This window comes from Suricata suricatta, chromosome 2, assembly GCF_006229205.1.
Source record: "Suricata suricatta isolate VVHF042 chromosome 2, meerkat_22Aug2017_6uvM2_HiC, whole genome shotgun sequence".
In the NCBI taxonomy this organism is placed as follows: domain Eukaryota; kingdom Metazoa; phylum Chordata; class Mammalia; order Carnivora; family Herpestidae; genus Suricata; species Suricata suricatta.
In genome coordinates, this window is record NC_043701.1 from 57,752,400 (window position 1) to 57,776,031 (window position 23,632).

General features: G+C 36.5%; 1 protein-coding gene across 1 annotated transcript in view; it reads right to left on the reverse strand.

Annotated features, from left to right (window-relative positions):
- The window catches only part of CDK13 (cyclin dependent kinase 13), a 112,986-nt gene that overhangs the window by 88,064 nt on the left and 1,290 nt on the right, over nt 1–23,632 (reverse strand). The window contains exon 2 of the mRNA XM_029918605.1: nt 23,044–23,627. Coding sequence (XP_029774465.1) covers nt 23,044–23,627 — 584 coding nt within the window. The remainder of the gene's footprint in view (nt 1–23,043; nt 23,628–23,632) is intronic.

Here is a 23,632-nt window from a genome sequence, read left to right on the forward strand (position 1 = left end):
TTTATGTAACACTATTTTAGACTAATGGGAACTTGGTTTAGAAAACACTGAAATCTAATACTTATCATTAAATATTCATTACACCAATCATTAAAATCGCCAATGAGTTTACAACTATTCATGGGAATGAGGAATTTAATGTTAAATATAAAGTGGTTAATATCTTAGATAACTTTAATACAGAAACCAAGTGTCATAATATGAAATACTCAGTTACATTTTTTTTTAAATTTCTTCTCCCTTCAGACTCTTGGGCCTCAAAACAAGTCTGATATGCCTTGCTTCTAGAGCAGCAGAAAAGTACACAGCAGGAGAGAGCAGAGACTATCCTTTCATCTGAGGTAACAGTACAGAACTTTCCTCAAATTAACTTCCCTATACTAGCAAGATTCTAATCATCAATTTCATTCAGACACATAAATTATATTTAACTGAGAGATTTATGACCACTAAGGTTAACCTAAGAAAAGAGAGACAAAGATACTAGGTAAAAAACAAAACAAAACAAAACAAAAACCAATACAACTAACTCTCCTAGACTATTAAATTATTCTTTTCTGGATAGAATCTGGATAAGTGTTATCAGCCAAGACTTCAAATCTTCTGGTCTTTAAAAGGGATATTTTGGACCGTGTATGGGTGGTTCAGTTGGTTGAGCGTCCCACTTGGACTCAGGTCGTGATCTCAAGATTTGGGAGTTCGAGCCCCATATCCAGCTGCTTTCTCCCTCTCTCTGCCCCTTCCCTGCTCGCATGCACCCTCACTCTTCTCTCTCAAAAATAAATAAACATTTCAAAAAAAAGTAAACCATAAAAAGGATATTTTGGAAATGAAGTTTTTATAGTTTTTGATCTCTGTATCAATTAAGTTCTTCTAGACATATCCTCCATTCCTAATTCTTCTATTTCTCTTCAAAAATTTAACTTTTTAAAAAATGTTTATTTACTTATTTTGAGAAAGAGAGAGAATGACCAAGTGAGAGCGAGAGACCGTATGAGCACGAGCTGGAGAGTGGCAAAGAGAGAGAGAAAATTCCAAGGAAGATCTGTATTATCACAGCACAGAGCCCAACATGGGACTCCATTTCCCAAAAGGTGAGATCATGACCTGAGCCAAAATCATAGCTGACTGAAGCCACCCAGGTGCCTCCAAAGTTCCTTAACCTTTTAATTTCATGTCTTACTAAGCATGCATTCTCTCAGTGCATCTTTACTAATAAAGTTCAATGATATATTTACGGTCTGAAACAAACATGGTTTGGGAACCTAAACTTAAATATAAACACAAAATTCAAGTTTAGGTCAATTTTGCGAATGATCTAATACTTCAGCCATACAAAGTTATAAGGGTAAGACAGAAGTGCATCTGAGACTATGGAATGAATGATAACATGATATCTTACCAAAAGAAAAAAATGGACAGTAGATAGCAAGTCATATTTTTAAAAAGAAGAAAAATCTTCTTTTTAAAAATGTTTTTTGTAGTATTTCTATACTGTAGAATCTCCAGTGAATACATATTAGCTGTTTCTTGTCTGTTTTTAATGTTTTTGAGAGATGATGGTATCTCTTTAAGAAGTTAAGAGAACTTTTTATGTTTCTATGACTTCCAAATTCATACAACACAAAGCAGAACCAGAATAAATCCTGAAACTCACTGGTTAGTGCTCATTGTTAATTAGGTTAGTGTTCCTTAGAGAAAGAGCATAGCGTACTATTCACTCAATTATATCACACTCTCTCCAAGAGTCCAGGTCTTCTGAAAGGGTGCATAATTAGCTAACACTTATTCTTAAACTTTTTACTATGATAATATCCAGTTCCTCGTTATATAAAATATATAACTGCTATCCAAAAGAACTTTCTGAAATGATAGAAATGTTCTATACATGTTTTATCTGATACATCAGCCACTATTCTCAACATTTTTTAGCTTCATTTTTCTACCCTGCTTATTTCACATGCTAATCGCAGGTATACCCATTTCAAATACTTGATTACCCTCCAAAGAAAGATATAAAAATGTTTCCATGCAAGGATGGTCCAACATATGCTAATCAATAAATGTGACATGCCACATCAACAAAATGAAGGATAAAAATCACATGATCATCTCATGTGAGATGATGTAGAATAAGCATTTGACAAAATTCAACATCTTTACCTGATAAAAACTAAACAAAGTATAAAAGGAACGTATCTCAACCTAATAAAAACTTTCAGTTACAAGATTAATAAGGTGTGAGGATCTAATTTGTAACATGATGACTATAGTTGATAGTATCATATAACTGAAATTAATGTAGAGAACTCTAACCAAAAAAAAAAAAAAAAGTAAATCTACGAGGTGATGGATGTATCAAGTAACCTGATTACAATACGAGAATCCTTTCACTAACACACACTGAAACATCACATGGACACTTTAAATACCTAACTTTGTCAATTATATCTTAATAAAACTAGTAAAAAAAAAAAAGGCTTCTAAAATGAAAAACAGTACCTAAAGTAGTCAAAAACCTGTCTTTGTCAATCATCCCTTTTGTTACCTTCTCAAAATTCTAAATATTCCTATGTAATTTGTCATGTGTTGGTATTAGAACAGCTTAATTAAAATTTTTTTCTTTTTTTTTTCAAGTAACTATTAACAATACTAGGGCAGCCTCTTAATTTCATCTTCCTCTTTCAGATCTTCCTTTACCCTCACTAATCTATACTTAATGCAAAGTGACTACCTTCCTCTAATAGCTCCTCCTTGCAATTCTATTTTAATTTCACCACTCTCTTCCACCCATTTACCCCGGCTAGAAATCTTCCCAGTTTCCTGATGACCACAGCACATCCCATCAATTGCTTCACTTTATCAGTTCTAAATCTACATTCCCTTACATCCACACTTCTTTGCATGTTTGCTACTGTAACAAATTACCAGATTTAGCAGCTAAACCACACAAATTTATTACCTGACAGTACTTGAAGGTTGAAATTCCAAAATCAGTCTTATTGGGCTAAAACCAACACATTACCAGGGCTTTGTTCCTTTTGTAGTCTCTTGGGAAAATTTGTTTCCTTGCCTTTCCTAGCTTCTAAAGGCTGTCCATTCCTTGGCTCTTGGTCCTCTAAACAATGTGACCTTTGCTGCCTTTATCACATTTCCTCTTCCACTGCTTCTGTCCTCAAATGGCCTTTTCTGAGTCTGTTGACCCTCCTGCTTTCTTTTATAAAGACCCTTGCGGGTCCTGTATAATCCAGGATAATCTCTCCATCTCAAGACCCCTATTTTAATCTCATCTACAAAATCTCTTTGGCTGTGTAAGGTAATATACTCACAGATCCACATGGACACCTTGGGGTGGGCCATTATGTAGCCTACCATGTTATATTTACTTCCCTCTTGTATTCTCAAAGATACTGTTCTATTTCAGACCTCATTATCCCCCCTGGGGATACTTTATTATCTCAAAAATCTTCATATATAGTCTCTCCCTACTCCAATGATTTCTACAGACACCTTAACCAAATAATTCCTCACTGCTCAGTGTATATTACATGCTCCAAACTCATTCATTTTCCTTCTCTTTTTAATAGCTATTCCAAACCTTCACAATTTATTCCAAACCTTTCTGTCTTCAAGTTAACACCATTTCCATCCAAAGTTTTTTTCTTAACACTGCTTTACTACTATTTTGCAGGAAAAAAAATTTATCAGGCATAGCTCCTACCTACAAGTTATCTCCATCTACCCCACACTTTACCTGATCTCAAAATAGAGGTGTTCTTCTTCCTATCCAAGGCTAACTCTTCTATAATGCTACCCAGGCCATACTCTCTAGACCTTACTTCAAAGAGTATGGGCCACAAACCAGCAGCATCAGCCTCATCTGGGAGTTTGTCAGAAATGCTGTATCTCAAGCCCCAATCCAGAGCTTCTGATTCAGTCTGCATTTTAACAAGATCCCCACTAAAGTCTGACATGCATGACTCTAGGCTCCTCCAGGACTATTCCATTATTTGTGACTTCAACCCTTTGCTGTTGAACCATTTACTATTTCCTTTCCAATGATTAAATAATTTGTCTTTAAAATCTTTAAAAGCAAACAAGAAAAAATAATGGTATTTTTATATTTTATCTTTTTCTCTGCTTCCAATTACAACCAAATTCTTTACATATATACCCCTCTAACTCCTATAATTTGGCTTGTATCCCCACTGAAATTAATTACTAAGGTGACCACATACCTATCTTTGGGGTGGTGGAAGGAATATCGACATCTGTGATGACAACACTGACCACACCCTTAAAAATACTTCAGAGCTAGTCCTACTACATCTTCTTTTTCCTGATTATTTTCTTTCTTCTATGGCTATTACTCAGTACTCTCTTCAGATTCCTCTTCCTCACCAAATCCATCCTTCCACAGTAGTTTAATTTATGCTATGTATGGCTTAAAGTATCACCCAAATGTTGATTACCTACCAAGTCATCCTCCTCGCTCCCAAATAACCTACAAGAACCTTCCACAGAATACAGATAAAACTATAAGCTTCCTCTCCAAATCCACCCCTTTTCTTCTCAGATTCTGAAATTCTGAAACACCCAAGATCCAGAAATCATTGTATATTCCATATGGTTCCTTTCCTCTCTTCTCCCATATCCAACTGATCTGCAAGTCTTGCCAATTGTATATCTTAAACATCTCTCTGGTTGTCTAGGCTCTTTGCCCCATAGCTATTTCTCATGAGGTCCTACATCACCTCTCACTTGGCCCAGTGCAAGAGTCTCCTTTCTAGATTCCTCACCACAAATCTCTATCCTTTCCAATTTATTCTCCCTACCACCACCTGAATCTTCTAGTTACCCCTCTAACAAAGCTCTAGACTATCTTGTACTGCATACAAAGACCTTGTCCAGCCATCCCAGAATGTTCATATCTCATTAGAGTAATAATTTGTCTTCCCCAACTAGACAGAGATCAACCGTATCTTCATGGCCCTAATTAGCACCAAGGTGGCAATGGCAGATGCTCAATAAATATCTGCAGAATTAAATGTTCTGCTGAGAGCATCCCTACTGAATGAAATTCACCTTCCTTATCCTAATAGTAAGGTGCTGCATAATTTAATGCTAAACTACCTTTCCTTATCAAGTTCTGACTCTGCCTAATACTGCCATGCCTTTACTCCCACAGAGTCACCTACTGAGAATATTCTCTTCCCCACCATATTCTATTACAGTCCTACGAGGCCTGGTTCAAGAGTTCCTGCTTACTCAGAAAGCCTTACCATCAACTCCAAGAAGGAAGAAAGCTGTTCTTTCTCTGACCTCCCCCCGCCACCGCCATACGGCTTTATCTGTATCTTTCTTAAGATTTTTACCATTCTTAACTTTGTATTTTAGGTGTTTACCACATTGTCTACTAGACTATATCTTCTTCAAGAAGCAGAAACCAGGTATAATTCAGTGATTTTTTTTTTCCAATCACTCCACAGCCCTTAGCATAATACCACACAGATGGTAGTCTTTTTCTGAGTAAACAAACATACCATATTGCACGTCTCAGTTTACAAAACACTTTTATAGACATTTTTCATTTGACTTGCTCTTCATTGCAACCAAGGTATACAGAAAGATGAGGGGAAACTAAGAGAAGACTTAAGAAATGTACTTAGAGGCCAAGAGCTATAAAGAAGTAGAGTCAATACCGAAGACCAAGTCTTCCAGTTCAAAGCCAGGCACTCTTTATTGCTACCACATCATACTAAATCCTTCCCCTACATTTATTTCTTACTTGTCTTTATGGATCAAGTTAAAGTCCCAACTCTGCAATATCCCCACTTGAATAACACTTGTGACATACTGCTTTGTATTTTATGTCTATTAAAAATATAAACTGGATTTGCCTAAAACTCTCCAATGACTTCTCACTGCATTTAAAATGAAAATAAAAATCTTTGTTTTCATCCACAAGACCCAAATTACCTCTCATAGGCATTATACCCTCCTTTACTCACCAGGTCCCAGCCACACCAGTCTTTTTTCTGATTCTTCAAAGTTATGCTTCTTCCTCCTGACTTGATACCTCGGCAATACTGTTTTCTCTTCCTGTGATGCTTATATCATCACATAGCTGCTCTTTCTTGTCATTCAGGACTCTATTTACTTATCAACGCTATAGTGAGCCTCTCATCAGAAAAATAAATGAGCAGAGCACCTGGGTGGCTCAGTTGGTTGAGCATCTGACTTCAACTCAGGTCATGACCTTGCAGTTCATGGTTCAAGCCCTGCGTTGGGCTCTGTGCTGACAGCTCAGAGCCTGGAGCCTGCTTCAGATTCTGTGTCTCCCTCTTTCTCTCTCTGCCCCTACCCTGATTATGCTCTCTCACTCTGAAAAATAAACATTTAAAAAAAGAAAATAGAAAAAGAAATGAGCACATCATGTACACCCCCCTCTTCCATCACTGTCTTGTTTATCACTCCATCCCAGTGCACAGAACTGTGTCTGGTATGTAATTAGCAACCAAAAGAAGTGTATTGAATTGATGAATAAAAGAGCAAAGAACATGTTTATCATCTACTTCTCTAAATGCCCACAGATGCTAGCTTTGTACAACTGAAACCCAGCTAACTGACTAACATGCATAGGTCCACTGATGAAATTCTACTGAAACTAAGAAGATTTAAGAGACAGAATACCATTTAGCTAATTAGCTTGCGCATATAAACACTGAGATGAATTTATCACTTTTATTAACAACCAACCATTTTATATCCATTATCCCATAGGGATTTAATGGGTAAAACTAGTTTTTCTATTGTAAAACTATCCTCATTCATTATTTTTAATAACTAGACCATCTTTTTGATTAGAAAATATATAATCACAGAAAAAATGCAAATGGTCAGTAAACAAATTTAAATGCTCCCTTCTCTCTCATAACAAGAAAAGGAAAAATAAAATGACGGTATTTAATTTGCATCCATCAGAATGTCAAAAACTGGAATTCTGAAAATATAAATTATTTATGAGAATTCACAGAAATGGTCACTCACATAAATTATCAGAAGGAATACAAAATTACTCAGCCTTTTTAAAAGGCAGTTTGGTAATAATACCTATCAAATGTTTCTGATCTGCAATTTCACTTACAAGAAAATATCCTACAAAAACACTTCCATATGATAAAGGGCTAGTATCCAAAATCTACAAGGAACTCACCAAACTCCACACCCAAAAAATGAATAATCCAGTGAAGAAATGGGCAGAAGACATGAACAGACACTTCTCCAAAGAGGACATCTAGATGGCCAACAGACACATGAAATGATGCTCAGTGTCACTCATCATCAGGGAAATACAAATCAAAACCATACTGAGATACCACCTCATGTGGACAGAGTGGCTAAAATGAATATCAGGAGACTATAGATGCTGGCGAGGATATGGAGAAATGGGCACCCTCCTACATTGTTGGTGGGAATGTAAACTGGTGCAGCCGCTCTGGAAAACAGTGTGGCGGTTCCTCAAAAAAATTAACAATAGAACTCCCCTATGATCCTGCAATAGCACTGCTCGGAATCTACCCAAGGGATACAGGAGTGCTGATGCATAAGGACACATGTATCCCAATGTTTACAGCAGCACTTTCAACAATAGCCAAATCATGGCAAGAGCCTACATGTCCATCAACTGATGAATGGCTCAAGAAGATGTGGTTTATCTATACAATGGAATATAACATGGCAATGAGAAAGAATGAACTCTGGCCATGTGTAGCAACATAAATGGAACTCAAGGGTGTTATGCTAAGTGAAATAAGTCAAGCAGAGAAGGATAGATACCATTTGTTTTCATTCATAAGTGGAACAGGAGAAACTTAGAGGACCATGAAGGAGGGGAAAGGGAAAAAATAGTTGGAGAGAGGGAGATGGCAAACCATGAGAGACTGTTCAATACTGAGAACAAACTAAGGGCTGATGAGGAAGAGAGAGACAGGAAGGAGGGTGACGGCATGGAGGAGGGGACTTCTGGGGATGAGCTGGGTGTTATATGGAAACCAACTTGACAATAAACTATAAAAGAAAAAAAAACTTCCATATGTTGTCAAAAAGTTATTATACAGGTACTCTTTAAAGGATTGACTGTAAAACAGAAAAAATTAAAAAAAAAGTGCCCAACAATTGATAATTAATTAAACTTGAAACATTTCATTATGGAATTCTAGGTAGCTAATCTGGAAAGATCTTCATATCCTACCGCCAAAAAAAAAAAGCATGTAAAAATTTTATGGCATAGTCACATTCTTAATGTTTACAGGTACATGTTTTTATGAAAGTATATACACAGAAAAAAGATATACACCAACTACCTACACAGTTATACATTTGAAAAGGAACAGGAATAAAAAGGACATAAGGGTAGCTTTCACATCTTGCTGTGTATTCTTCTATAATGTTTTCAAGTCTCTAATATAAGTTTTAAATATCAAAGTGTGGGTTTTTACAAAAAATGTAACACAATTCCATTGTGGAAGACTTTAAAGTACAGAAAAGTTTAAAATAAATACTCACAGGACTTGCCTATGGTTCTGCTGTAGCTTGTATGTCCTTGATTGCTACTGTTACTCTCAAACAAACCCATTTTTGCTAGTAAAAATAAACTTAAAATTGCCTTTCTGGCTCAGTCAGTAAAGAATGCAACTCTTGATCTTGGGGTCATGAGGACAAGCCTCATATTGGGCAGAGAGATTATTTAAAAAACAAACCATAAGTACTCAAAACTCATCAAAATAACACCAACTGAAAAGTTTAAAGATGAACACCACCAGAAATTACAAAAAACCAAAATGTATGCCATGAAGAAACCCTGTCACTTTCTTTAATTAAAATAAAAAAAGGCTTTACAAATTTATTCTTACTACAGTACACCAACTGCTTAACCTTAAAAAATTAAATTTAGAAAATCAGGACTACTTAAGTAACACTAATTAAAGAAAATACTATGGACATTAATGCATATATTTCATAATAAAACATTTTCTTTATTTCTTTTTTCTCTTATAGTTTACTGTCAAGTTGGTTTCCATGTAACACCCAGTGCTCATCCCCACAAGTGCCCTCCTCCATGCCTAACACCCCCCTTTTTCTCTCCCCCTCCCTCATCAGCCTCAGTATAAAACATTTTTCAAACATTCCTGCAGGAAACCAATAAGCTAATCATTATCATTACACACATGCTACAAACTAGGAGATTTTCCTCTTTTCCTGGACTCTGTAACAGTAATAAACAATTACACAGGCTTATGTATAAAGGTCAACCAAAGCATCTAGAATTTTTCTGATACCAAAAATTAGACCCCAAAAGAAACAATTTTAATCAAAAAATAATAGTAGGCATTTATGAAAAATTCATAGCTAACATCATTTTGTGGAACAAGACTAAAATGCTTTTTCTCTAAGATCATCAGGATCAAGACAAGAAAGTCTAATTATACCACTTCTAATAAACATTTCACTTGAGATTCAAGCCACAGCAATTAAGCAAGAAAAAATAAGTAAAAGGAATCCAGACTGGGGGCGGGGGGGGGGGGGCGGGCAGAGAGAATAAACCTCCTGTATCTATTTGCAAATGACATAATCTTGTATACAGAAAATCCCAAGAAATCTACTAAAAACTATTAGAACTAATAAGCAAGCAAGATGGCAGGATACATGATCAATGTAGAAAAATCTATTATTAGTTCTATACACTAGCAATGAACAATTAAATTATGAAAACAACTCCTATTACACTTAAAATGTATACTTAGAAATAAATCTAACAAAAAAAAGTTTAAGGATTATTCCCTGAACACTTCAATACACCACTGAGAATAAATAAATGGAACAATATTCCATATTCATATGTTTGATGACTAAACATTAAGATGGCAATACTCTCAAATTGACCTCCAGATTCAATGCGATCCCTATGAAAATCCAAGCTGCCTTTTTTGCACAATTTGGCCAGCTGATCCTAAAATTTATGTGGAAATGCAAAGGACCCCTCTCCTCCTGCAAAAAAAGAAGGGGAAAGGCCAAAGCAATGTAAAAGAGCAAAGTTAAAGACCTGCACTTCCTAATTTCAAAAATTACTGCAAAATTAGAATCAAGTACATCCTGATTTCAAAAACTACTACAAAATTAGAAGAATCAAAATTGTATGGTACTGGTATAAGGATAAACATGTAAATCAATGGACTAGAACTGACAATCCATAAATAAACCCTCCCATTTAGGTCAGTGGATTTTCAACAAGGGTGCAAATACAATTCAATAAAGAAAAAAAATGCATAGTCTTTTAAATAAATGGTGCTGGCACAACTGGTTTTCCACACAAAAGAATGAGAGTTGACCTCTTTCACCATACACAAAAAATAATCCAAGATAGATCAGATCAAGATGTAAAGCTAAAAATATAAAACTCTTAGAAGAAAATATATGAATAAATCTTTGTTATGTTCAATTAGGCAAAGCCTTCTTAGATATGACATCAAAGCACAAGCAAAAAAGAAAAAATAAACTGGACTTCTTCAAAACTAAAAACTAATGTGCATTATTGGATGTCAACAAAGTGATACAATGGGGGGAAATTGCAAATCATGTGTCTTTACCATAATTTAATTGCTCCCCTATCTTATACATTATACTTGGATTGTTTCCAGTTGTGTTGGGGTTTTGGGAGAGGGGGTTGGTGTGGGGTTTTTTTTTTGTTGTTGTTGTTGTTGTTGTTTTTTAACTAGGTAGGCATTAATCCTCCCATTTTACAAAGTAGAAAGACCAGAGCTCAAAAAGGGTAAGTAACTGAATTGCTTGATATTGCTCTGCTCTTTATAGTGGATATTTACCCAGTCAACCCAAGGCAGAAGATCTGCCAACTAGATAGCAGTCTTTGGGTTGTTCTGTTAACACCTCACCCTAAGAATTTTCTTTTTTTTCTTATGAGTCCTTACACAAATGACTCAAAAGCTAAGTGACCTGTCCAAAGTTTATACTGTGAGAATGGCCTAAGTGGTTACAAACAAGCTACCTAGGAAGAGTCCATTATTTTGCACTAAATTAAAAATTAAATTAAAATGACTGACTGATTTTATTTAAGCTTAATACTTTCAACTCTTGTTGAAATGTCACAGTCATATTAGCACCAAGAGTATATAAAGAACTCTAGATTTTCAACAGTAAGAAAACCCAATTTTAAAATAGGTGAAGGATCTGAATAAACATTTCCCCAAAAAGATCTACAAATGGCCAATAAACATATGAAAAGCTGCTCAATATTAGTCACTAAAGAAATGCAAATCAAAAGTACAATGAGATACCACAACACATGTAATAAGAAAAGACAACTATTGTCAAGGATATGCAGAAATTGAAACCCTCATATATAGCTGGTTGGCATATAAAAAATGATATAGCCACTTTGAAAAACAGACTTGCAGTTCCTTAATATGTTAAACAGAACTACCACAGAATTAAACAGAATGACCCAGAAATTCCATTCCTAGGTATACACACAAGAGAAATAAAACAGGTGCATCTGGATAGCTCAGTCAGTTAAGCTCAGGTCATGATTCCAAGGTTCATGAGTTTGGGCTCTGTGCTGACAGCTCAGACTTGGAGCCTACCTCAGGTTCTGTGTCTCCCTCTCTTTCTGCCCCTCCCCAGCTTGCACTCTGTCTCTCTCTCTCAAAAATAAACAAACATTAAAAAAAAAGAAATAAAAACATATTTCATGCAAAAAAAAAAAGTTCATGCAAAAACACAAACAAAAAAGGGAAACTAAACCCAAATGTTCACAGCAGCATAATTCATAATAGTAAAAAATTGAGAACAACCCAAATGTCTACCAACTGACAACAAAATGTGGTATGTTTATACAATGGAACACTATTTTTCTTTAAGAAGAAATGAAATACTGATGACACATGCTACAACATAGATGAACCTTAAAAGTATTAAGCTTAAATGAAATCAGTCATAAAAAACCATGAATCATATGATGCCATTTATATGAAATGTCCAAAATAGGCAAATTCAAAGAGAGAGAAAGTAGTTCTATTGGTAGTTGCCAAAGATGTGGGGAGGTGAGAATGGAGACTGACTACTAACAGGCACGGAGTTTCTTTTTGGAGTGATTAAAATGTTCTAAAATTAGTGGTGATGGCTGCACAACTCTCTGACTATACGAAAGGCCACTGTCTGTACCAGTTAAAATTAGAGTAAATTGCATGGTAGGTGAATAATATCTCAAAAAAGATGTTATTTTAAAAACAAGAAAAATTAAATAACCTAAAACTGAAATGTTTTGTGTTTATTTGAAAAGTATACTTCCTTTCCTTTGTGTTCCTTATGAAACACTAAAAGTTAAGAAAATAAAAGACACATGACTGACTTTTTGCAGATTTGCTCAGGCAAACAAGTTCTAGTCCACTGAGCACATAAACTGTGTTTGTCTTCATGTTTCACTGAACCATGACCTGAGATGTGTTTTTGAAGAGAGAAAAAGGAAAGATGGTGAGAAAAGTAGAGGGAAAGCTTAATACTTGATTTGCACAAATACACATACTTTTGATAGGTCCAGCTCCAGCCATTATTAATTTATTCATAAATCAATATTAGACCCTATTAATATTAAAAGGATTTTTTTTTCAAATTCTGAGGTGCTGGATATTTTCTTATCCAACCAATTTAACATCACTTATTGGGTATCTATTTCCTAACACGTGCTGTGATAGGTGCTTAAGAGACACTAAGATTAATAAAGAACCTCATGGGACTTACAATCCAATGACTGAAGCAAAAACAAAATATTATGTAAATTCTTGTCAAACTACATAAGCCAGAAGTAGAATAAGTCAAAGTACCAAAGGGGGGGGGGGAGGGTCAACTAGAATTCCATACCCAGCAAAAATATCTTTCAAAATAGATTTTTTTCAGACAAACAAGACAGCAAAGTGGCATTATAAGAAATGCTGAAAGGGGTGTCGCCTCAGTCAATTAAGCGTCTGACTCTCGATCTCGGCTCAGGTCTTGGTCTCAGAGTCATGACTTTAAGCCTTGCTTTAGGCTCTATACCTAGTGTGTAGCCTACTTAAAAAAAGAATGCTAAAAGCTATTTCTCTCATTTGAGGAAAATACTACACAAAAGAATTAAAAGTGTTTCAAAATGTATATATTAAGAGGTGCCTTGATGGCTAAGTCATTAAGCATCTGACTTTGGCTCAGGTCATAATCTCACAGTTTGTGAGTTCAAGTCCCACATCTGGTGATCTCAAGGCCTGCTTCAGGTGAAACACAAGTCTCAGGGGAACACCGCTTCTCTCTTTCTCTCTGCCCCTTGTGGGGTTCTCCCTCTTTCTCTCTCTGCCCTTCATTCACTTGTACCCTCTCTCTCACAAAAAAAAGTTTATATTAAAGTAAATATAAATTATTTTTCTCATTTCTTAATTTCATGTCTATGAGTAACGTACATAAGTCATACTTCTGTAGAAATAACATACACAAGAATAGTACAGAAGAGAAGAAAAAATAGAAGCATACTCTTGTTATATTATACATGAAAGTATCCTGTGATAAATTAAAGGAGTATGTTATAAAACCAAAGAGAAAGTCTTTGTGACCACAAGTTAGGCTTAGATTTGCTAAATTAGATTTCATCAAAGTCTGCTCTTCAAAATTACTTTAAGGAAAGGCATGTCACAAGATAGGAATATTCATTCACAAACTATGTATCTAACAAAGCTTATAACTATATGCAAGAACTCTTATAATTCAATAAAGTAAATAACCCAATTCATAAGGAATATGGACAAAACATTTTAAGACACTTCACAATAGATATGAAGAGCAAATAAGCATGGAAAAATGCTTAACATTATCAGTTATTACAGAATTGCACATAAAAGCACAATGATGTACCACTACACATCCACCAGAATAACTAAGAACAAAGACTGATAAAAACAAGTCTTAGGATTTGAAGCTACCAGAATGGTCATACATTGTTGACTAGAATGCAAAATAGTACAGCCATTTTGGAAAAGAGGCTGCTTATATAAAGTCAAAAATGTACTTCCTATACACACAGCAATCCCACTCCAAATTTGTTCATGAAATATGAAAACAAAAAAACTGTATTCAAACATTCACAGCACCTTTGTTCCTAACAGCCAAAAACTGGAAACAACTTAAATGCTGATCAACTGGGTAAATGGACAAGCAAATTATGGCATATCCAGTGAATGTAGATGGAAATGGAATACTACTCAGCAATAAAAAGGAACAAATCACTCGAATGCGTATCAACAACAATGAATTTCAAAAGCATGCTAAGTGAAAGGCAGACACCAAAGATAACATACCATTCTTTCTGATATGAAGTTCAGGAAAGATAAATTTAATGTGACAAAAAGCACTTTAGCAGTTGCCAAGGACCACATATACAAACGGGATAAACTACAAAGTGGAATAAGAAACTTTTTGGAGTAACAGAAATGTTCTTTATCATGATTGTGGTGGAGGGTATACAAGCATATCTATTTGTCAAAGGCATTTAATTTTATACTTAAATTGGTAAATTATACTGTATTCAAATTATACCTTAATAAAACTGACTTTTTTTTTTTTTAATGAATGAATGAAACATGTCCAGTATACCTGGATGGGATGGGGACAACTCAAATTAATGCAAGCCTGGATGTGAAAGATCACTTCTAAATGATATTAATGAAAATGACACCTCAACTATGGCTAGAAGAATGGGCAAGGAGGATTCGCCAACTTTTGAAAGGAGGACATAAAACTCAAGTGTGGGGCACCTGTGATTCCTTCCATGTTTTAACCTACTTAAGAGTCCAGCTTGCATTGTGATCAGCATATATACTGAGAAATAAAGGTTCAGTCTGGGGTAAGGAATCATATATGCCCACTTCCAAGTTTGATTCTGTAACTATATTTCAGAGAAACATGACAGAATCAAAGTGGTATTTTAAGATTAATTTGAATGCAGAAAACAGGAGTATCTCTAAGAAGAAAAACCTAAAACAAGAAAACCCCACAATAAAAGCACAAACTAAGGAATTTCAAAAACTAAGCAAGAGTAGATAGGCTAAAGACCACTGCAAAAGGACCAATAGAGTAAGCAATTCATTAGAACTGGAGAGGGAGAAGAGGGAAGTATTACTGAAGTTTTGGCCTTGGGTGTCTGGCAGAAACTGTCACTTAAAACTTAACATATGAACACATGCATAATACTTCTTAAAACAAAACATTATATAAACAATGTTAAAAAAACAAACCCATGAAAAATACTTGCTATATCACAAAAAGCTAATACCGCTAATACACAAAAAGCTCCTACAAATAAGAAAAACAACAGAATGAATAAAGAAACTAAAACAATCAATAAATAGATGAAAATAAACTCAGTCTTATTAAAGAAATACAAATGAAAAAAATAACAGCATTAGTTTACAACTCCAAGTGATGATGGGCTCAGGTTATGACCTCACAGTTTGTGGGTTCAAGGCTCTGTGTCCAGCTCTGGCTGGCAGTGTGAGGAAATGAGCACTGGCACATTGTGGGGAAATAAAAAATGGTAAAAGCTTTCTGAAGGACAATATGACAGTGTATCAAAATTACAAATGTGTATACCATTTTGACCCAACAATTTTACCTCTGTGAAATCCAATATATGGGAGATAATGCGACAAATGCACACACAAAACATATGCAATACATACACACACATGTCAAAATAAAAAACTAAGATTCTAGCAAAACAGACTTGGCCAAACAAGTTAGAGTACATCCCTACAAAAAAATTCCAGAAGCCAATAAAAAGAACATAGTAGAGTATGGCATACAAAACAAAATTGTAGTATATTCCCATAATTCCTAAGATTTATATAAAATCTTCTGTCCCTATGCTTAAATGCAGAGAAAAATCCAAAAGAAGAATGTTATTAAAAAATGTCAAAGATGATCATCTCATGCAGTTGGGATTGAGAAGGACTTTGAATCTATCATACTGTTCTATACAAACTGAAAATTCATGATTCTCTAAAACCTTTGTAAACAGGTGAAAAATAGTGAAGAGCAGTATTAGAAAAAAATGATTTGAAGAATGGTGAAATAATTTAATATTAAATAAAGTTTGGAGAATCAATAAAATATCTCAGTGAAAGTGCCTCTGTGCAACTGAAAATGCAGAAACAGAAAAGTGGAGAGGCATGCAGCCCATTAACTACTTTCAGTTTTCAGTTCCTCTACCTTTTTCATTTCTATTTTATAAATTCCAGTTTTTAAACAAGCAAAGGGGAAAAAAGAATGAGACAAACCAAGAAACAGACTCTTAACTATAAAGAACAAACTGATGGTTACCAGAGGTAAGGGTCAGATAAAGGAACGGTGAAACAAGGGATGGGAATTAAAAAGTGTACATGTGATGAGTGCCCAGTGTTGTATGGAAGTGATGAATCACTATATTGCACACGTGAAGCTAGTATTACACTGTACATTAACTGGAATTCAACTGAAAACTTAAAAATAAAATAAACTCCAGTTTTTAACCTAGATTTTATTCTCTAATCTACATTCATTTTGTTTTCCAAATATATTAAGCAAACTAGATTCTCTCACAATTTACATGTGTAGAAATTCAAGGAACAAAAATTACTGCAAACAAGTAGAATTTTCGATTCTAGCTTGATACTTTTGTTTCTGACATCCACTTTAAAGCGTAAAAATACCTACCTATGAAACAAAACCAACCAAAACCAAAAATAACAGCAATAAAAATTTAAGTGAGATGTGCCTGGGTGGCTCAGTGGGTTGAGCACCTGACTCTAGACTTGGGCTCAGGTTATGACCTCACAGTTTGTGGGTTCAAGGCTCTGTGTCCAGCTCTGGCTGGCAGTGTGAAGCCTGCTTGGGATTCTCTCTCTCTCTCTCTCTCTCTCTCTCTCTCTCTAAGTATATGAATAAACTTTAATAAAAAATTAAGTGATATTCATAGAAAAAGTATAGAACAGATTAAAATGAACTAAAATATGAATAATAAGCAATATTAATTTTCAACTGATTTTTCAGAAATAGGTACAATTTTTCAGTTAGGAAATTAAGCTTGACATATAGTTACTTGTTCAGAAAATTTTCACCAAGAAAAGCAGATCACTTTTCTTGATTAGTACAAGAGTGTAAATATAAACACCAGGTCTGAATTTTTTCTATTCACACAGAAAGTGATTCCCAGCATCCTCAACTCATGCTAGCAAAGAAGAAGCTAGAAAGAGGAAATTCTTAAATTTCTGTCTTACAAAACAATGACTTCATCTATCCCAGAGTATATGTGAACCAAAATAGCAGATTTTTTTTACATTTTTACTTATTTATTTTGAGAGAGACAGAGAACACAAATGGGAGTGGGGCAGAGAGAGGGAGAGAGAATCCCAAGTAGGCTTTATGCTCAGCACAGAGGCCTCACCCAGGGCTTGTGGGATCATGACCTGAACTGAAATCCAGAACTGGATGCTTAACAGAATAAGCCACCCACACACCCCCAAACTTCTAAGTTTAGAGATACAACTGGATTCTGTACAAATGCTGATTTGCATTAATCTGTGGCCAAAAAATGCTATCCAAATTCAACCGCTAATAAACACACGTTAAAATTTGTCCTCTAGGATCTTAAAATCTAATAGAGGAAACACAAACATAAGTAGCCAAATAATCAGAATATCAAATAGATTTTTTTGAAGCTCTATAACAAAGATAAAGCAAAGTGCTGTAGGAATATAAGAAATAGAATTAACTTTTTCTGGATGAATGGAGCAAGATCTCAAGATGGTTGAACTAGAAGCTAGGATTTGAATGCAAAGCCAGAAGCAGAGAAGGAGGAAAATGGGCATTTCAAGGTAAAAGAAAAGCAAGAGTAAGAATAGAATACTGAAAATAGAATTCTGATACAATGGGACCAGATCATAAAAGGGATTACCTGACAATTCATTGAAAAGTCTCAGCTTAATTCTATATAATGGAAGTGACACAATGTGACCAAGACTTTAAGAAAATTCTCCTGATAAAGAATCAATTGGGAAGAAAGGAATGGAAGAATGGGGAAGAAAAAATGGTAACAGAAAGTCTGATTAAAAACTAGGCCCTGAACTAAGGTGCTGAATGAAAATGGAAATGGGAGAAATACTAGGGTTAGTACAAATATGTGATAAGGCAGGTAGGGCACGCTGGTGGCTCAGTCAGTTGAGCAGCATCTTGATTTCAGCTCAGGTCATGATATCATGGTTTGTTGGGCCCTGCGTTGGGCTCTATACTGACAGTGCAGAGCTTGCTTGTGATTCTGTCTCCCTCTCTCTAACCCTCCCTCGCCTGCACACTCTCTCTGTCTCTCAAAAATAAATAAATAAATTTTTAAGAAATATATATGTGACAAGGACCTCACAGATGGAAACGCTGGGTAAAGTTTGGTCAGAGAAGAAGCAAAACACAAGCCCACCTTGAGAATGAAATGAGTGATTACAGGGTTGGACATTTAAGACACTCACCTAAATTTCCATTCCTTCTGAGTGTTTCTTCATTTATTCTAGTACCCTTTACATTTGACACTTCTAAAAAGCATTTTAAGAATTACATTCATCTAAGGATACTGTTCTATTAAGTACAAATCAAGTCAGTAGCATTATAGGTTAAAAGGAGCTTTTTCATTATCCTGAAATGGCTTTATTTTATATATTTTTGAACACAGATTTTAGAATACACCAAATAAATCATGACAGAGGTACGCCATCTCAATGCAAGTAAATACTAATAACTTCACTTATTTACATTTAGGGTCCATCCATCTTCAGATTTTCAGGGTCTCTACACTATTCCATAATGGAGGTTTCTGCTCCATTTAGGATAGACCTTTCACAATTTCAGAGACAGAACCAATTACAGTATATACAACAATTTATTATGCTGGTTGTAACCAATGTGACATGAGTCCAGATCAAGATATTTCATTACAAAACAACTGTCAATAACTGGGTATAATTGAAGCCTTCAAGGAATGCTTTTAGACTCATATTCATAAAAACTACAAGTTAATAAAGACCAAATGGGCTGAATTTGTTTTTTGCAATTCTCAAAATGCTGCAAAGATGGCCAGGAAAAATAAATCAATACCTAAATAACCAACCAGGAGATAAATTTCAGCAAAACAGAATACTCCATGAGGGGGTCAACTCCCTTGAATGCCAGCTCCCTTTAAATGCATGACAATACCAATACCTAATATCAAGAACACATATTTCAGTCAGCCCTGGGTTTGAATCCAAGTTGGCTTAACTTTTCCCAATCTATCCATAGAAATGTGTCACAGGGGTTTTGAGGGTGAATGTATGTTAAGTATCTATCAATGCCTGGTATATTAGTAAAGCCCAAATCTCAGTACCATTCCCTCCCTTTACTAAACAGCTTCAATACACTCTCACATTTACTACACGGCCAGTCAGCCAAATTATGTGACTTCCCACACCTTGATAGTCAAATACGGTAAACTCATTATACAGAGGAAATGTAAAGCTAAGGAGGGACTGATGAGGAGCAGAGGACTGAAGATTCAGATGAAGGCCTAGAGAACACTGTGATTTAGAATTCAATAGAATGGAGAGGATTTACTTTAGGAATTAACACCAAGAAAAAGCTTCATACCATGGTTTCAATACCATTTTCACTGAGCATGCATTTACTTAAAATATTACACTGACAATTTATGATTAGGTCCATGAGGACGGTTAAAGATCTCACCGCTATTTCTTATAGCATAACACACGGTCTCTATTAAATACTTATGCAATCCAGGCCCACAATAATATTTCACATGCTCCATAAACTCCATCATCCCTTCATTTACCCATTCAACATTTATTAGGAGACTACATGTGCCAGATGTGTTGCCCTAGGAATACACTAGGAATACAATGGTGGACATGACAGGATAGCTGCTTTCACAAGGCTCATGATCTAACACTATTCATTAGACAACATGGGACACTTAAGATATTACTAAATTCTAAAAGCAAATAAAACTTTTTGCATTAAAGTGGACAAGTGCGATTAATTGTTCCTAAATGGTTATAACGCATTTGTTATATTTAAACATCTTAAATATTTCCAATCATTTTATCTGTAAATTCTGGTCCCCAGGACAGTTGAGGCCAGTTGACAGTTAAGCGTCTGACTTCGGCTCAGCTCATGATCTCACGGTTCACAGGTTCGAGCCCCGGTTCATAGGTTCGAGCCTTATGTTGGGCTGTCAGGCTGACAGCTCAGAGACGGGAGCCTGCTTTGAATTCTGTGTCTCCCCCTCTCTCTGCCCCTCCCCCACCTCAAGCTCTGTCTCTCTCTGCCTCAAAATAAACAAACATCAGGGGCATCTGGGTGGCTCAGTCCGTTAAGCCTCCGACTTTGGCTCAGATCATGATCTCACATTCCTGGGTTCGAGCCCTGCGTCAGGCTCTGTGCTGACAGCTCGAAGCCTGGAGCCGGCTTCTGATTCTGTGACTCCCTCTCTCTCTGTCCCTCCCAGCTCATGCTCTGTCTCTCTCTGTCTCAAAAATAAATAAAACACTTAAAAAAATAAATAAAAAGTAAATAAACATTAAAAGAAAAAAAAGTTTAAGCACAGTTGAAAAACCAGATATAATGTGAAAAATCCAAAAACCACACCTCATGAAAAATGAAGTTTTTGGCCCAGAGAAGAAAAAACTAAGAAGACATGGAAAGTGTCTTTACATTTTAAAGAGGTAGCAGAAAGGTTTGTTCAGTATCATTCCAAAGGGATAAACTTAAAGGAATGGGTAGAAAATTATATAGAGGTAGATTTCTATTCCATTGTGAAGAATTCTAATCATTCAAACTATGCAATAATCGTTCAGCATTACATTTCTATCATAATCTATAGTATTTCTATACTTTATAAAACACAAATTTTCACTTAATCATTGAAATAATCCAAAAATCACAAGTATGTCCCCATTATGGTTTTAGGAAACGGTAGTCTCTAAGAGGAGATCTTGCTAAGATACTGGGCAAAGCAGGACTAGAACTGAATTCCCAAATCTAATGGAACAGGCTGTCTCAAAATAATGTCTTCCGAGGTCTAGATGTATTCAGGCACACACCAAATGGACAGCTGTCAGGATTGTTGGCCAAGATACTCTAAAGCCTCTTCAATATCCAATCTATTAACAATACTGGTGTATAAACACCATGAAAAGATTGAGCAATGAATGGTCCTCTAGAATGCAAGCTTCATGAGGGCAAGAACCTCATCTTCCTTCACCAATCTATTCTAGTCCCTAGAAGAGTAACTGGCATCTAATGTACTGAATAAATGTTGCTGATAAATGAGAATAATTCTAATCATATTTACCACTGCTCTACAATATCTATAAAATACACAGCACTAATAAGTACAAGACCTTGCTAAAGTATCCAGCAACTAAAACACCAAATAAACACAAAATCTACTCTTAAAATTGCATCATACACTTAAAAATTGCTATCCAAAGCCCTGAAACTTAACCTAATAAGTTTTCAAAACAATCAACTGCAAAAATTTTTAAAAAGCAAGGCTTTTAAGATATAATAGCTAAGTGGTCACTGTTGATAGTCTTTGCTTAAGACATCAACTAGCATTTTAAATGTGCTTGAATATTGTAAGAATGAAGAGACTGATACAGACGTTTTCATTTAAAGACAAACTCACACCAGATCTCTACTTGAATCACATCTTGACAAATATTTACTAAGCTGACACTTCAAAGAGATCTGCTAATTTTACAGATACATGAATGAGATTCAACATAATTTCTACTTAGAGGTACTCAGCATCCGCTTGGCGTTACTGCAAACTAACACCAAGAGGAAAAGCACAACATTATGAAAACGTCATTCTGTAATTCCCTAAAATATAAGGCCTAGAATTTCCAGACAGCTCAAGGAATGTAAGAACCTGCAAAATATTCAAAAGTTATTTTTAATACACTCTGCTTCACAGATAAGCATATATCAATGCACACACTTTTCCTGAAGAATTACATAACAAGGTATAACAACTACATAAAAGATTTACTCCAATTTCACTAGATGAAATTACACGTTTTAAAGATTCCTGAAATTTAAAAGTACAGCTAACTTCCGGCAAACGTAAATAGTAATTTAACATAACAGTCAATAGTATAACAATGTAAGGATGTACTGGATCATTAATTGGTCACACCAATTAATTATACGTCATTAGCAACTGGGTGTCATCACAAACCAACAGAGAAACCACAATCTTGTCATTTTTTTCTATTTTTGAACACTTAAAAAACCATTCCATACAAGAATATCACAAAACGAGCATCTTTCTTGAGAATTTAGAACGATAAGGCTTCCACATAAGTTCTCACATTTTAAAAGAATAAACTTCACAGAGAAGCTGCTTTTTCCATCGCTGTATTAATAACTAAAACATGTGAAATACATATCTAAATGACAACAAACAGCAAGTGATTCTGATTCTTTACAAGACTTAGGCCCTAGCTGCAGTCCGTTCCTAAGTCTCCAGCAATGAACCCTCTTCAGAGGGCTCTCAAAATGACAAATTAAACCACCTCTAGGTTTACCCAAAGTAACTGTGCTAGAAAAGCACAGAGCAGTTAAGGGAAACCTGTTACTATATTAATGCAACAAGTTGAAAACTTTGAACTCTCTTAAAAATCTTTCCTGCCCGAGCGAAGAGAAAAACTCTGCGGGACCTGTTGCTTTGTCCCTCCAACCCACTAAAAGGTGTCGTGGGCGCGCGAAACCGCCTCTCGCGACGTGAAGCCCGGTCTGCAGGTGGGTTTTCTAGGGCCGGTTGGAGACTTAGGTGGCACCGAGAGGCCAATCACCACTTTCCCTGCCCCCTGGGGATCTGGCCAGCGCTGCAGAGGACCGGCGCGCACCGGACAGCGGACTCACCTGATCACGGGGCTGTAGGGGCTCCGGGAGCGGCGCCAGCTGCTGCTGCTGTAGGGACTGGGGGACACGTCGCCGCCCCGCTCGTAGGAGCTGTGGCGGCTGTAGCTGGGGGAGCGGCGGCGGCTGTAGGGGCTCGGGGAGCGCGCCAGCCGCCGAGAGTACGGGCTGCTGCCACCTCCTGCCGGACTGGGGGACTTGCGGCTTCTCAGGCTCTGCGAGGCCCTGTGGGACACCGGGCTGTCGTCCCGGCCTCCCAGCGGGCTCAGGGACCGCTGCCGCCGCCTGTAGGCCTTGGGCTCGCTCTTGTCCTCCCGGTAGGCCTTGGGCGGCTCCTTGTAGGCCGAAGGCGGCTCCTTGGACGACTTAGTCCGGCTCCGGTGGGCCTTCAGGTCTCGATCCTTGCGGCTGCTGCTGCTGCTGGACGTGGCCGAGGCGCTTTTCCGGCGGCCGCCGCTGCTGCTGCTGCTGCCGCTCTTGGCGGCCTCGACCCGCTCCTCGCCGCTGTGGCTGTGGCGGCTGCGGGACTTGGAGGCCTCGCTGCCGCCGCGCTGCCCGTCCCGCCGCCGGTGCTCACGGTGGCGCTCCTTGC